General features: G+C 43.1%; 1 protein-coding gene across 4 annotated transcripts in view; it reads left to right on the top strand.

Annotated features, from left to right (window-relative positions):
• Positions 1 to 4,709: 4,709 nt before the first annotated feature.
• LOC139384314 (sodium/potassium/calcium exchanger 1-like) overlaps positions 4,710 to 17,138 on the top strand; it is a 39,234-nt gene continuing 26,805 nt past the window's right edge. For all 4 annotated transcript variants that reach the window (XR_011628835.1, XM_071128996.1, XM_071128995.1 and 1 more), the window contains exons 1-3: positions 4,710 to 4,777; positions 5,489 to 6,532; positions 7,595 to 7,800. Coding sequence is in view for 3 of the 4 variants with exons in the window: in XM_071128996.1 (XP_070985097.1) it covers positions 5,683 to 6,532; positions 7,595 to 7,800 (1,056 nt within the window). In the remaining variant the exon portion in view is untranslated. The remainder of the gene's footprint in view (positions 4,778 to 5,488; positions 6,533 to 7,594; positions 7,801 to 17,138) is intronic.

Here is a 17,138-nt window from a genome sequence, read left to right as displayed (position 1 = left end):
ATCTCATAATAACCCCTTTATATAGGTGTCCTTTATCTCATAATAACCCCTTTATATAGGTGTCCTTTATCTCATAATAACCCCTTTATATAGGTGTCCTTTATCTCATAATAACCTCTTTATATAGGTGTCCTTTATCTCCTAATAACCTCTTTATATAGGTGTCCTTTATCTCCTCATAATAACCTCTTTATATAGGTGTCCTTTATCTCCTCATAATAACCTCTTTATATAGGTGTCCTTTATCTCCTCATAATAATAACCTCTTTATATAGGTGTCCTTTATCTCCTCATAATAATAACCTCTTTATATAGGTGTCCTTTATCTCCTCATAATAACCTCTTTATATAGGTGTCCTTTATCTCCTCATAATAACCCCTTTATATAGGTGTCCTTTATCTCCTAATAACCCCTTTATATAGGTGTCCTTTATCTCCTCATAATAACCTCTTTATATAGGTGTCCTTTATCTCCTCATAATAACCCCTTTATATAGGTCTCCTTTATCTCCTCATAATAACCTCTTTATATAGGTGTCCTTTATCTCATAATAACCCCTTTATATAGGTGTCATTTATCTCCTCATAATAACCCCTTTATATAGGTGTCCTTTATCTCCTCATAATAACCCCTTTATATAGGTGTCCTTTATCTCATAATAACCCCTTTATATAGGTGTCCTTTATCTCATAATAGCCTCTTTATATAGGTGTCCTTTATCTCATAATAACCTCTTTATATAGGTGTCCTTTATCTCCTAATAACCCCTTTATATAGGTGTCCTTTATCTCCTCATAATAACCCCTTTATATAGGTGTCCTTTATCTCCTCATAATAACCCCTTTATATAGGTGTCCTTTATCTCATAATAACCCCTTTATATAGGTGTCCTTTATCTCATAATAACCCCTTTATATAGGTGTCATTTATCTCCTCATAATAACCCCTTTATGTAGGTGTCCTTTATCTCCTAATAACCCCTTTATATAGGTGTCCTTTATCTCCTCATAATAACCCCTTTATATAGGTGTCCTTTATCTCCTCATAATAACCCCTTTATATAGGTGTCCTTTATCTCATAATAACACCTTTATATAGGTGTCCTTTATCTCCTCATAATAACCCCTTTATATAGGTGTCCTTTATCTCCTCATAATAACCTCTTTATATAGGTGTCCTTTATCTCCTCATAATAACCTCTTTATATAGGTGTCCTTTATCTCCTCATAATAACCCCTTTATATAGGTGTCCTTTATCTCCTAATAACCCCTTTATATAGGTGTCCTTTATCTCCTCATAATAACCTCTTTATATAGGTGTCCTTTATCTCCTCATAATAACCCCTTTATATAGGTCTCCTTTATCTCCTCATAATAACCTCTTTATATAGGTGTCCTTTATCTCATAATAACCCCTTTATATAGGTGTCCTTTATCTCATAATAACCCCTTTATATAGGTGTCCTTTATCTCATAATAGCCTCTTTATATAGGTGTCCTTTATCTCATAATAACCTCTTTATATAGGTGTCCTTTATCTCCTAATAACCCCTTTATATAGGTGTCCTTTATCTCCTCATAATAACCCCTTTATATAGGTGTCCTTTATCTCCTCATAATAACCCCTTTATATAGGTGTCCTTTATCTCATAATAACCCCTTTATATAGGTGTCCTTTATCTCATAATAACCCCTTTATATAGGTGTTCTTTATCTCCTCATAATAACCCCTTTATATAGGTGTCCTTTATCTCATAATAACCCCTTTATATAGGTGTCCTTTATCTCCTCATAATAACCCCTTTATATAGGTGTCCTTTATCTCCTAATAACCCCGTTATATAGGTGTCCTTTATCTCCTCATAATTACCCCTTTATATAGGTGTCCTTTATCTCCTCATAATAACCTCTTTATATAGGTGTCCTTTATCTCCTCATAATAACCTCTTTATATAGGTGTCCTTTATCTCCTCATAATAACCCCTTTATATAGGTCTCCTTTATCTCCTCATAATAACCTCTTTATATAGGTGTCCTTTATCTCATAATAACCCCTTTATATAGGTGTCCTTTATCTCCTCATAATAACCCCTTTATATAGGTGTCCTTTATCTCCTCATAATAACCCCTTTATATAGGTGTCCTTTATTTCATAATAACCCCTTTATATAGGTGTCCTTTATCTCATAATAGCCTCTTTATATAGGTGTCCTTTATCTCATAATAACCTCTTTATATAGGTGTCCTTTATCTCCTAATAACCCCTTTATATAGGTGTCCTTTATCTCCTCATAATAACCCCTTTATATAGGTGTCCTTTATCTCCTCATAATAACCCCTTTATATAGGTGTCCTTTATCTCATAATAACCCCTTTATATAGGTGTTCTTTATCTCCTCATAATAACCCCTTTATGTAGGTGTTCTTTATCTCATAATAACCCCTTTATATAGGTGTCCTTTATCTCCTCATAATAACCCCTTTATATAGGTGTCCTTTATCTCCTAATAACCCCTTTATATAGGTGTCCTTTATCTCCTCATAATAACCCCTTTATATAGGTGTCCTTTATCTCCTCATAATAACCCCTTTATATAGGTGTCCTTTATCTCATAATAACCCCTTTATATAGGTGTTCTTTATCTCCTCATTAATAACCCCTTTATATAGGTGTCCTTTATCTCATAATAACCCCTTTATATAGGTGTCCTTTATCTCCTAATAACCTCTTTATATAGGTGTCCTTTATCTCATAATAACGCCTTTATATAGGTGTCCTTTATCTCCTCATAATAACCCCTTTATATAGGTGTCCTTTATCTCATAATAACCTCTTTATATAGGTGTCCTTTATCTCCTAATAACCTCTTTATATAGGTGTCCTTTATCTCCTAATAACCTCTTTATATAGGTGTCCTTTATCTCATAATAACCTCTTTATATAGGTGTCCTTTATCTCCTAATAACCTCTTTATATAGGTGTCCTTTATCTCATAATAGCCTCTTTATATAGGTGTCCTTTATCTCCTCATAATAACCTCTTTATATAGGTGTCCTTTATCTCATAATAACCCCTTTATATAGGTGTCCTTTATCTCCTAATAACCTCTTTATATAGGTGTTCTTTATCTCCTCATAATAACCCCTTTATATAGGTGTCCTTTATCTCATAATAACCTCTTTATATAGGTGTCCTTTATCTCCTCATAATAACCTCTTTATATAGGTGTCCTTTATCTCATAATAACCCCTTTATATAGGTGTCCTTTATCTCCTCATAATAACGTCTTTATATAGGTGTCCTTTATCTCCTAATAACCTCTTTATATAGGTGTCCTTTATCTCCTCATAATAACCCCTTTATATAGGTGTCCTTTATCTCCTCATAATAACCCCTTTATATAGGTGTCCTTTATCTCCTCATAATAACCCCTTTATATAGGTGTCCTTTATCTCCTCATAATAACCCCGTTATATAGGTGTCCTTTATCTCCTCATAATAACCCCTTTATATAGGTGTCCTTTATCTCCTCATAATAACCCCTTTATATAGGTGTCCTTTATCTCCTCATAATAGCCTCTTTATATACATTACCGTTCAAAGTTTGGGGTCACTTAGAAATGTCCTTGTTTTTGAAAGAAAAGCACATTTTCTGTCCATTAAAATAACATCAACTTGATTGAAAATACAGTGTAGACATTGTTAATGTTGTAAATGACTACTGTAGCTGGAAATGTCTGATTTTTAATGGAATATCTACATAGGCGTGCAGAGTTTCAGGAGAATGTACTTTGTTTCTGGCCATTGTGAGCCTGTAATCAAACCCACAAATGCTGATGCTCCAGATACTCAACTAGTCTAAAGTTGTATTGCTTCTTTAAACAGCACAACAGTTTTCAGCTGTCTGTCTGTCTGTCTGTATATCTGCCTGCTTGTCTGCCTTTCTGTCTGTCTGTCTGTCTGTCTGCCTGTATATCTGCCTTTCTGCCTGTATGTCTGCCTGTATATCTGCCTGTCTGCCTTTCTGCCTGTCTGTCTGTCTGCCTTTCTGTTTGCATGCCTGTCTGTTTGTCTGCCTTTCTGCCTGTCTGCCTTTCTGTTTGCATGCCTATCTGTCTGTCTGCCTTTCTGCCTGTCTACCTGCCTGTCTGCCTTTCTGTTTGCATGCCTGTCTGTCTGCCTTTCTGCCTGTCTGTCTGCCTTTCTGCCTGTCTACCTGCCTGTTGGCCTGTCTGTCTGCCTTTCTGTTTGCATGCCTGTCTGCCTTTCTGTTTGCATGCCTGTCTGCCTGTCTACCTGCCCGTTGGCCTTTCTGTCTGCCTCTCTGTTTGCATGCCTGTGTACATAAAGGAACACTCTGCCTGTCTGTCTGTGTGCATAAAGGAGCACTCTTCAGAATTGTAATTATGCCTTGCCAACCCTCCTTCCACTTCAGCGCGCAAACATGGTTGGTTTTTGCTCAGCGTTGGTGGTTGGAGACACTGGCGGATTATGAACAAATGAATAGGAATGCATTGAATTTGAAGCAGTTTAAACGTGTTCGTGAGAATGTGAGAGATTGTGTGAACACCTAACCTAATCCTCTTAAAAGACTGCAGGTATTATGCTGAGCCGTGGAGAGGAGGTGTGAGCTGTCATCCTGCGGTGCGCCCTTGTAGCCGCTCACCAAAAACTAGTGTCAGCATCTCTCAACCAATCCCTTTACTTTAGCGCACACAGCTGGAGAGAGACCTCGCGTCTAGAACACCTCTATCACAACAACTCAGCGATTAAAGGTACGTTTTTATTAACAATTGAAAAAGGGTTAAGTATGGTTTACAGATGTTTTACAGAGAAGGGATTTAAGCTACAATAATCGTCATTGACCTTGTGGAAGCCCCGGATACTTGTCAATGACTCCATATCGGGCACTGTTTCTTGCCTGGAATTTCCCCACGAAATTCAGTTAAATGTATCATTATTTTCGTTTCTTAATTTTCACCCGACCCACCTGGATACACACGTGAAAATGAAATGGTTAGTTGAACGTTTGGAATGAATCATATCGCGTATGTTGTCTCGACTCGAGGAGCGCATATCAGCACGTTCATGACCCGCGCACGTCAATGAAAAGTAGGGCCCCACATAATGATATTTTCTACTTAATTCGCTGTTTTTTTTTATTTTAATTGTCATTTGTACATTAACTACATTTGCTGCATTTCATTACACGTGTCATTTAATCTGTGCAGCCCTTCGGAGAGCAGAGTACCTGCAATTATGTAGCCATAGTAACAGGTGGCTGTATCCCATCCTCCGCGCTCCTGCGACTCCCTTCACGTGAACGCGCGCCCTTATAATAAACCCTTCTAATACTCCCAGTAGTGTTTTTATTAGTATTTGATTACATTATTATGTCAAATGTATGACATGAGTTTTGCATTGTAGTCTAAACTGAGTGAATTATCTATTTATTTCCCCCCTTTTTTTACATTTTATATTTATAGTTTGGAGCTGGGACATCATGCCAGGACTATGACATTAAAACAGACTATGCTGAAGATGTGTGCTGACCGCTCACTGAACTGCATTATTTGGCTAACTAATGCTACTGGACCTGTTCCCATAAGCCTAACCATGCATCTGACACGGACCTAATAATCCGCTGTGGGAATCAAGACCACTCTGGCAGCGGTGAACAATGCATTTGCCACAAAGACGGAGACTCAATCGGAGTCGCATCCTCTTCTTCCTCTCTGGTGTATTACTGTGCTGCGTCTACACCGTGACGTTCAAGGCCCGGCTGCAGGAGCCACGGGTGGCCCGCCAGGCCGCTGCAGAGGAGGACCCTGGGACAGCACTCCCGGTGGAAGGGGGCGGTAGTGATAGTGGTAGTGTTCTGGAGGTAGACACACGAGAGGTGGTGACCTCTAACCTCTCTAGCCTAACAGAGCGCTATGATGATGACGTCATCACCAGGGCTCCTACTGTGCTGGAGGGGGATGACGTCATCGTGATAACTGTCAACAGGACGGACATTAAGCACTGTATCTACGTAGAGGACCCTGAACCTGAGCCTCCGACTGAACCTCCTCCCACCTCCCCTCCTCCTAACACCACCACCTCCCCGGGTATCCCTGGAGATGTCCCCCACAGGAAGGGAGAGTACCCAGAGGACCTGTTCACAGTGGACCAGAGGAGGCAGGGCTGGGTGACCCTCCACATCCTGGGCATGGTCTACATGTTCGTCTCCCTCGCCATCGTCTGTGACGAGTTCTTCGTCCCGGCGCTCGGCGTCATCACCGTGAAGCTCGACATCTCCGACGACGTCGCCGGGGCAACCTTCATGGCTGCAGGAGGCTCCGCCCCCGAACTGTTCACCTCTCTGATTGGCGTGTTCATCTCCCATAGCAACGTGGGCATCGGGACAATCGTGGGGTCAGCGGTGTTTAACATCCTGTTTGTCATCGGGATGTGTGCCATCTTCTCCAGGGAGATGCTCCACCTCACCTGGTGGCCCCTGTTCAGAGACGTCTCCTTCTACATCATAGGTAATAATAATTATTATTATAACAATAATAATATAATTTGACAGATAATAGGTAGAGAATAGTAGGTTTTTCCAGAAATCCCGGTTTGTAGACTCCCGGAATCAGGAGGGAATAAACAAGACATCTGGAATACTCCCATCCCGGATTTCTGGAAAACCTGGGAATTTTGGGGGAAAGTACATACTTTAAAAGGTGCTTACCTTGGAGCCAACAGTCGATCCCACTGAAATGGGTTCATTGCATCCTATAGTTTTCCCCTTATAGTGAACTATATAGGTACATACACTCAGAAACGTGCTATCTAGAACCAAACAGGGTTCTGCGGCTGTCCCCATAGGAGAAAACTTGTAGGTTCCACGTGGAACCCCTTTCCACAGAGGGTTCTACTATTGTGACAGCAGCAGAACGCTTTTGCACTCTGGCCAAAAGTAGTGCACTATATAGGGAATAGGGCTCTGGTCTATAGTAGTACCACTATATAGGGAATAGGGCTCTGGTCTATAGTAGCACTACTATATAGGGAATAGGGTTCTGGTCTATAGTAGTGCACTATTTAGGGAATAGGGCTCTGGTCTATAGTAGTGCCACTATATAGGGAATAGGGCTCTGGTCTATAGTAGTACCACTATATAGGAAATAGGGCTCTGGTCTACAGTAGTACCACTATATAGGGAATAGGATGCCATTTGGACACATCCTCTCCTCTCTCCTAGACCTGATCATGCTGATCGTGTTCATCCTGGACAACACTATCATGTTCTCATATTTCTTGCCCTCCTCCTCTTCCTGCCCCTCCACCACCTCTCCCACCCCGTCCTCCTCCACCTCTCCCTCCTCGTCCTCCTCCTCCTTCCTCCTCTACCTCCTTCTTTACCTTCCTCCCCCTCCCCCCCTTCCTCCTCCCCCTCCTCCTTCCTCCTCTCCCTCCTCCCTCCTCTTCTTCTCCTTCCTCCTCCTCCTCCTCCCTCTCTTCCTCTTCCTCCTCCTCCCCCTCCTCCTCCTCCACCCCTTCCTCCTCCTCCTCCCTCTGCTCCTCCTCCTCCTCCTCCTCCTCCATCATAGATCTGATCATGCTGATCGTGTTCTTCTTGGACAACACCATCATGTGGTGGGAGAGCGTAATGCTGGTGTCAGGTTACGTGGCCTACGTCTGCTTCATGAAGTTCAACGTGCAGATCGAACACTTCGTCAAGACGCAGATCAACAAACACAAGAGCATCGTCAAGATCATCATGCCAGAGGAGGAGGAGGAGAAGGAACCCAAGAAGGTTGGTAGTGTTGTTGGGACTTTGTTAGGCAGTTTTGGTGAAGCAAAAAGACAGATAGACAGGTAGGTAGGCAGACAGAGAGGCTGACAGACAGGCAGACAGACAGACAGACAGACAGGCAGCCAGAGTGGCTGGCAGACAGACAGACAGACAGACAGACAGGCAGGCAGGCAGGCAGGCAGGCAGGCAGGCAGGCAGGCAGAGTGGCTGACAGACAGACAGACAGACAGACAGACAGACAGACAGACAGACAGACAGACAGACAGACAAAGAAACAAAGAAAACTACCAAAAAACTATTTTTTGTTGCGACCTTTTGCCACATTTCAGGCTTCAAACATAAAGATATTAAACTGTATTTTTTTGTGAAGAATCAACAACAAGTGGGACACAATCATGAAGTGGAACGACATTTATTGGATATTTCAAACTTTTTTAACAAATCAAAAACTGAAAAATTGGGCGTGCAAAATTATTCAGCCCCTTTACTTTCAGTGCAGCAAACTCTCTCCAGAAGTTCAGTGAGGATCTCTGAATGATCCAATGTTGACCTAAATGACTAATGATGATAAATACAATCCACCTGTGTGTAATCAAGTCTCTGTATAAATGCACCTGCACTGTGATAGTCTCAGAGGTCCGTCAAAAGCGCAGAGAGCATCATGAAGAACAAGGAACACACCAGGCAGGTCCGAGATACTGTTGTGAAGAAGTTTAAAGCCGGATTTGGATACAAAAAGATTTCCCAAACTTTAAACATCCCAAGGAGCACTGTGCAAGCGATAATATTGAAATGGAAGGAGTATCAGACCACTGCAAATCTACCAAGACCTGGCAGTCCCTCTAAACTTTCAGCTCATACAAGGAGAAGACTGATCAGAGATGCAGCCAAGAGGCCCATGATCACTCTGGATGAACTGCAGAGATCTACAGCTGAGGTGGGAGACTCTGTCCATAGGACAACAATCAGTCGTATATTGCACAAATCTGGCCTTTATGGAAGAGTGGCAAGAAGAAAGCCATTTCTTAAAGATATCCATAAAAAGTGTCGTTTAAAGTTTGCCACAAGCCACCTGGGAGACACACCAAACATGTGGAAGAAGGTGCTCTGGTCAGATGAAACCAAAATTGAACTTTTTGGCAACAATGCAAAACGTTATGTTTGGCGTAAAAGCAACACAGCTCATCACCCTGAACACACCATCCCCACTGTCAAACATGGTGGTGGCAGCATCATGGTTTGGGCCTGCTTTTCTTCAGCAGGGACAGGGAAGATGGTTAAAATTGATGGGAAGATGGATGGAGCCAAATATGGGACCATTCTGGAAGAAAACCTGATGGAGTCTGCAAAAGACCTGAGACTGGGACGGAGATTTGTCTTCCAACAAGACAATGATCCAAAACATAAAGCAAAATCTACAATGGAATGGTTCAAAAATAAACATATCCAGGTGTTAGAATGGCCAAGTCAAAGTCCAGACCTGAATCCAATCGAGAATCTGTGGAAAGAACTGAAAACTGCTGTTCACAAATGCTCTCCATCCAACCTCACTGAGCTCGAGCTGTTTTGCAAGGAGGAATGGGAAAAAATGTCAGTCTCTCGATGTGCAAAACTGATAGACATACCCCAAGCGACTTACAGCTGTTATCGCAGCAAAAGGTGGCGCTACAAAGTATTAACTTAAGGGGGCTATATAATTTTGCACTCCCAATTTTTCAGTTTTTGATTTGTTAAAAAAGTTTTAAATATCCAATAAATGTCGTTCCACTTCATGATTGTGTCCCACTTGTTGTTGATTCTTCACAAAAAAATACAGTTTTATATCTTTATGTTTGAAGCCTGAAATGTGGCAAAAGGTCGCAAAGTTCAAGGGGCCGAATACTTTCGCAAGGCACTGTAAATACTAGAAAAGCCCATTGTAATATCACCCAGGACCCAGACCCTCGCTGGTCCAGTCCATGAGAGACAATACCACCCAGGACCCAGACCCTCTCTGGTCCAGTCCATGAGAGACAATACCACCCAGGACCCAGACCCTCTCTGGTCCAGTCCATGAGAGACAATACCACCCAAGACCCAGACCCTCTCTGGTCCAGTCCATGAGAGACAATACCACCCAGGACCCAGACCCTCTCTGGTCCAGTCCATGAGAGACATTATCACCCAGGACCCAGACCCTCTCTGGTCCAGTCCATGAGAGACAATACCACCCAGGACCCAGACCCTCTCTGGTCCAGTCCATGAGAGACAATACCACCCAGGACCCAGACCCTCTCTGGTCCAGTCCATGAGAGACAATACCACCCAGACCCTCTCTGGTCCAGTCCATGAGAGACATGGAATGGTTGATTCACTGGACTGTCATCAGAGCCTGTGTTTATCCATCCAGCCCTTTGGACAGGTCATTGTGTGTGTGTGTGTGTGTGTGTGTGTGTGTGTGTGTGTGTGTGTGTGTGTGTGTGTGTGTGTGTGTGTGTGTGTGTGTGTGTGTGTGTGTGTGTGTGTGTGTGTGAGAGTGAGTGTGTGTGAGAGTGAGTGAGTGTGGCAGCCAGACTCGGCAGCCTTTGATGATTGGGACTGAATCCCTGAAAGGACCCCAGGTGTCGGAGCCCAGCGTAGGGGAGCATGGGTCAGAGGGAGGACGGGACCGGGGGGGGGGGTGATGTAATGCTGATGAGATGTAAAGTAATGTCAGCCATCAGTTTGTCATTGTCACACTGAAGGAGTGTATTATTCAGCTAAATCACACACCCGGTGCCAGTCACCGTGTATCTCTAGTCACGGTCATCTGAATATCAATTCTCTGTGTTTCATTGTATATTCTCTTTGGCAGACAAAGCTGTAGCGGGGAATTATTGTCCAAACCAGTAGAAACAAATAGCACCCTACCCACTTCAACGCCACAGGAGGTTGGTGGCTCCTTAATTGGGGAGGACGGGCTCGTGGTAACGGCTGGAGCGGAGTCAGTTGAAAGTTATCAAATACATTCAATTAAAAAAACATTAAAAAATATATATTTTTGCTTTATTTAACCAGGAAACGCACATTGAGAACCAAGAGTCTCTTTTTCTCAAGGGAGACCAGGCCAAGAAGACAACAACAATCAATACATGACATCATTAAAACATACAACACAACACAATACATGACATCATTAAAACATACAACACAACAACATGATCCATTCTGGTTAGGAGCCGTTCCATTTGCTCCGTCACAGTCATTATTACGAGCCGTCCTCCCCTCAGCAGCCTCCACTGCTAAACACACAGGACACTGATGACCACACAGGACACCGATGACCACACAGGACACCGATGACCACACAGGACACCGATGAACACACAGGACACCGATGAACACACAGGACACCGATGAACACACAGGACACCGATGACCACACAGGACACCGATGACCACACAGGACACCGATGAACACACAGGACACTGATGAACACACAGGACACTGATGACCACACAGGACACTGATGACCACACAGGACACTGATGACCACACAGGACACTGGTGACCACACAGGACACTGATGACCACACAGGACACTGATGACCACACAGGACACTGATGAACACACAGGACACTGATGAACACACAGGACACTGATGACCACACAGGACACTGATGACCACACAGGACACTGATGAACACACAGGACACTGATGACCACACAGGACACTGATGACCACACAGGACACTGATGACCACACAGGACACTGATGACCATACAGGACACTGATGACCACACAGGACACTGATGACCACACAGGACACTGATGACCACACAGCATACCCTTCTTCAGTTGTCAAAGCTTCATTTGTAGCCTACATGTTACGTTATGCTAAATGATAGCGTTTGTTTGTCAATGGCCCTCGACAACAGACTACCAACCAGCTAACACAGACAGACAGACAGACAGACAGACAGACAGAGCGGCTGGACCGGGTTTGGTCCTGTTTCTGACATTTAGGAACAGTGATTGACCACACCCAACCTCCTTGCGACTGCCTTTGACGTTGCTTATCAGCCAGACTCCCATCTGGCTTAGCAGCCTTTTACATCTCTATACACAGATCATCACATCACCATTTTTGACCGTTTGATCATTTCCCTTATATTGTCTTTTCCGTCCGTCCGTCCGTCCCCTGGGTTGTGAGCACCCTGGAGGTCGCCCCCCATGGAATCAGGAATTTGAATACTAAAATGGTGATGAATGTTCTTATGATGCGATAAAGGTCAGCCATGTTGGTCAGGGAGTTGGTCCACCCGGGTTTCCCAGTGCTGTGATAAGATATTGTGTAAAATAATGAATGTGAAGAATGTACCTGCGCTGTATGTTGTTAGCTAGCTAGCCATTTTGGTCAGGGAGTTGGTCCACCCTGGTTTCCCAGTGCTGTGATAAGATATTGTGTAAAATAATGAATGTGAAGAATGTACCTGCGTTGTATGTTGTTAGCTAGCTAGCCAGTTTTAGAAGAATGTACCTGTGTTGTATGTTGTTAGCTAGCTAGCCAGTTTTAGAAGAATGATTCTATACGTTTTTTTCAAATTAACTACCAATATGCCAAACAATGCAGAATCCACAAGCGTACACTGACTGAAATCAAACATGATCTCAGCCTCATTGCAAAATGTGTAGAATAGCATGAGCTTAGCTATAAAACTGCACATTTATCTCTCTGTTCCATGGCAATATGTGTAGAATTGCAGGAAATGAGCTTTAAAACAGCAACATTTTCTCTCAATCCTCAGGCAAAATGTGTAAAATAGCAGGAGATTATTTCTCTCTTTGCCCCAAGTTAGTGGTTTTCCCGGGGCTTTCTCAGAGCCCCGCAACACTGCAGTACACCACTACTCACAATACACCCTCCAACACACCAACACACACAACACACACCCTCCAACACACCCTCCAACACACCAACACACACCCTCCAACACACCTTCCAGCACACCAACACACACCCTCCAGCACACCAACACACACCCACCAACACACCAACACACACCCTCCAACACACACCCTCCAACACACACCCTCCAACACACCAACACACACCCTCCAACACACCAACACACACCCTCCAACACACACCCTCCAACACACCAACACACACTACTACAACACACACTACTACAACACACACACTACAACACACACTACAACACACACTACTACAACACACACTACAACACACACTCAGGACAACACTCCTGCAATCAGGTGCTGATGAGTGTGGAAGCGTGGCACTAAATGAATGTCTTGGGTCAATTGGGGCATTTGACAGCCCTTCACATCTAGGCTGATGGATACCCGAATGGCTCCCTACTCTCTATAAGGTCCTGGTCTAAAGTAGTGCACTATGAATGGAATTGGGTGCCATTTGGGACCTAGAGATTCACCCCTGCTAGTCCTGGGTGTCTTAAGTCATTCTGTAAAGCATCTGGGTTGTCTTTTCGTTTTTTTTCAGCAGAGAAATGGTTGAATAAGATTTATATGCTCGTCATTTTTACAGGTTGCGTCCCAAATTGCAATAGGGTGTCAACTGGACAACAGAGGACGATATCGCCACTCCTGTTTGCCACATCTTCAATTTAAGCCTACTAGAATGTGTGTGCCCTCAGGGCTGGAGGGAAGCTAAAGTCATTCCCCTACCTAAGAATAGAAACACCTACTAATTCAAGGGTTTTTCTTTACATTTGCTATTTTTTACATTGTAGAATAATAGTGAAGACATCAAAACTATGAAATAGCACATATGGAATCATGTAGTAACCAAAAAAAGTGTTAAACAAATCAAAATATATTTTATATTTGAGATTCTTCAAATAGCCACCCTTTGCCTTGATGACAGCTTTGAACACTCTTGGCATTCTCTCAACCAGCTTCATGAAATACATTTCAATTAACAGGTGTGCCTTCTTAAAACTTAATTTGTGGGATTTCTTTAGTTCTTAATGAGTTTGAACCAATCAGTTGTGTAGTGACAAGGTAGGGGTGGTATACAGAAGAAGCCCTATTTGGTAAAAGACCAAGTCCATATTATGGCAAGAACATCTCAAATAAGCAAAGAAAAACGACAGTCCCTCATTACTTTAAGACATGAAGGTCAGTCAATACGGAACATTTCAAGAACTTTGAAAGTTTATTCAAGTGCAGTCGCAAAACCGTCAAGCGCTATGATGAAACTGACTCTCATGAGGACCACCACAGGACAGGAAGACCCAGATTTACCTCTGCTGCAGAGGATCAGTTCATTAGTTACCAGCCTCAAATTGCAGCCCAAATGAATGCTTCACAGAGTTCAAGTAACAGACACATCTCAACATCAACTGTTCAGAGGAGACTGTGTGAATCAGGCCTTTGAGGTCGAAGTGCTGCAAATAAACCACTACTGAAGGACACCAATAAGAAGAAGTGACCTGCTTGGGCCAAGAAACACGAGCAATGGACATTAGACCGGTGGAAATCTGTCCTTTGGACTAGAGTCCAAACTGGAGATTTTTGGTTCCAACCGCCGTGTCTTTGTGAGACGTGGTGTGGATGAACAGATGATCTCCGCATGTGTATTTCCCACCGTGAAGCATGGAGGAGGAGGTGTGATGGTGTGGCCGTGCTTTGCTGGTGATACTGGTGTCTCAGCCTCCAGTATTTATGCTGCAGTAGTTTATGTGTCGGGGGGCTAGGGTCAGTTTGTTATATCTGGAGTACTTCTCATGTCCTATTCGGTGTCCTGTGTGAATTTAAGTGTGCGTTCTCTAATTCTCTCTTTCTTTCTCTCGGAGGACCTGAGCCCTAGGACCATGCCCCAGGAATACCTGACATGATGACTCCTTGCTGTCCCCAGTCCACCTGACTGTGCTGCTGCTCCAGTTTCAACAGTTCTGCCTTATTATTATTCGACCATGCTGGTCATTTATGAACATTTGAACATCTTGACCATGTTCTGTTATAATCTCCACCCGGCACAGCCAGAAGAGGACTGGCCACCCCACATAGCCTGGTTCCTCTCTAGGTTTCTTCCTAGGTTTTGGCCTTTCTAGGGAGTTTTTCCTAGCCACCGTGCTTCTACACCTGCATTGCTTGCTGTTTGGGGTTTTAGGCTGGGTTTCTGTACAGCACTTTGAGATATCAGCTGATGTACGAAGGGCTATATAAATAAATTTGATTTGATTTGATACTGTCTATGATTTATTTACAATTCAAGGCACACTAAACCAGCGTGTCTACCACAGCATTCTGCAGTGATACGCCATCCCATCTGGTTTGGGCTTAGTGGGACTATCATTTGTTTTTCAACAGGACAATGACCCAACACACCTCCAGGCTGTGTAAGGGCTATTTTACCGAAAAGGAGAGTGATGGAGTGCTGCATCAGATGACCTGGCCTCCACAATCCCCCGACCTCAACCAAATTGAGATGGTTTGGGATGAGTCGGACCACAGAGTGAAGGAAAAGCAGCCAACGAATGCTCAGCATATGTGGGAACATATTTCCAACTCTGTTGGAAAAGCATGCTAAGAGTGTGCAAAGCTGACATCAAGGGTGGCTACTTTGAAGAATCTAAACTCTAAAATATATTTTCATTTGTTTAACACTTTTTTGGTTACTACATGATTCCATATGTGTTTTTTCATAGTTTTGATGTCTTCACTATTATTCTACAATGTAGAAAATAGTTTAAAAAAATATATATATCTTTTTTTTTTTATAACTTGAATAAGTAAGAGTTCTAAAACATTTGACCGGTAGTGTATGTTCTTCCTCACTTCATCTAACCAAGACCTCCGCCCAAATTCCTCACTCCTCCCCAACTCACGGCTGCCATGTTGACTTGTACCAGACTGTGTCTCTTCCTCCTCCCTTAGGATCCCTGATGACTAACACTAACATATCCTGACTTAATGTAAACGTTCTACATTCCCCTCTCTCCCTCAGTGACATGAATAAGGATATTTCATATTTTAAGTTTAGAAATCAGAACCTATCAACACATACGTCGTAATATTGTTGTATGATGGTGTTATACATTATGTATTGTAGATATGTAGTGATGTTATAATGTTATATGATGTACTGTTTTATCTTTAGTTTTATGTGTGATGTAAGTGCTTTAATGTGTTTGGACCCCAGGAAGAGTTGCTGCTTCCTTGGCAACAGCTAATGGGGATCCATAATAAACCCCAGGAAGAGTAGCTGCTTCCTTGGCAACAGCTAATGGGGATCCATAACAAACCCCAGGAAGAGTAGCTGCTTCCTTGGCAACAGCTAATGGGGATCTATAATAAACCCCAGGAAGAGTAGCTGCTTCCTTGGCAACAGCTAATGGGGATCCATAATAAACCCCAGGAAGAGTATCTGCTTCCTTGGCAGCAACTAATGGGGATCCATAATAAACCCCAGGAAGAGTAGCTGCTTCCTTGGATCCAGCTAATGGGGATCCATAATAAACCCCAGGAAGAGTAGCTGCTTCCTTGGCAACAGCTAATGGGGATCCATAATAAACCCCAGGAAGAATAGCTGCTTCCTTGGCAACAGCTAATGGAGATCCATAATAAACCCCAGGAAGAGTAGCTGTTTCCTTGGCAACAGCTAATGGGGATCCATAATAAACCCCAGGAAGAGTAGCTGCTTCCTTGGCAACAGCTAATGGGGATCCATAATAAACCCCAGGAAGAATAGCTGCTTCCTTGGCAACAGCTAATGGAGATCCATAATAAACCCCCAGGAAGAGTAGCTGCTTCCTTGGCAACAGCTAATGGGGATCCATAATAAACCCCAGGAAGAGTAGCTGCTGCCTTGGCAGGAACTAATGGGGATCCATAATAAACCCCAGGAAGAGTAGCTGCTGCCTTGGCAGGAACTAATGGGGATCCATAATAAACCCCAGGAAGAGTAGCTGCTGCCTTGGCAGGAACTAATGGGGATCCATAATAAACCCCAGGAAGAGTAGCTGCTGCCTTGACAGGAACTAATGGGGATCCATAATAAACCCCAGGAAGAGTAGCTGCTGCCTTGGCAGGAACTAATGGGGATCCATAATAAACTCCAGGAAGAGTAGCTGCTGTCTTGACAGGAACTAATGGGGATCCATAATAAACCCCAGGAAGAGTATCTGCTGCCTTGACAACAGCTAATGGGGATCCATAATAAACCCCAGGAAGAGTAGCTGCTTCCTTGGCAACAGCTAATGGGGATCCATAATAAACCCCAGGAAGAGTATCTGCTTCCTTGGCAGCAACTAATGGGGATCCATAATAAACCCCAGGAAGAGTAGCTGCTGCCTTGGCAGGAACTAATGGGGATCCATAATAAACCC

The sequence above is a fragment of the Oncorhynchus clarkii genome, chromosome 26 (genome assembly GCF_045791955.1).
Source record: "Oncorhynchus clarkii lewisi isolate Uvic-CL-2024 chromosome 26, UVic_Ocla_1.0, whole genome shotgun sequence".
Taxonomy (NCBI): domain Eukaryota; kingdom Metazoa; phylum Chordata; class Actinopteri; order Salmoniformes; family Salmonidae; genus Oncorhynchus; species Oncorhynchus clarkii.
Note: the sequence above shows the minus strand (reverse complement) of the source record. Positions and strands in the feature narration are given on the sequence as shown.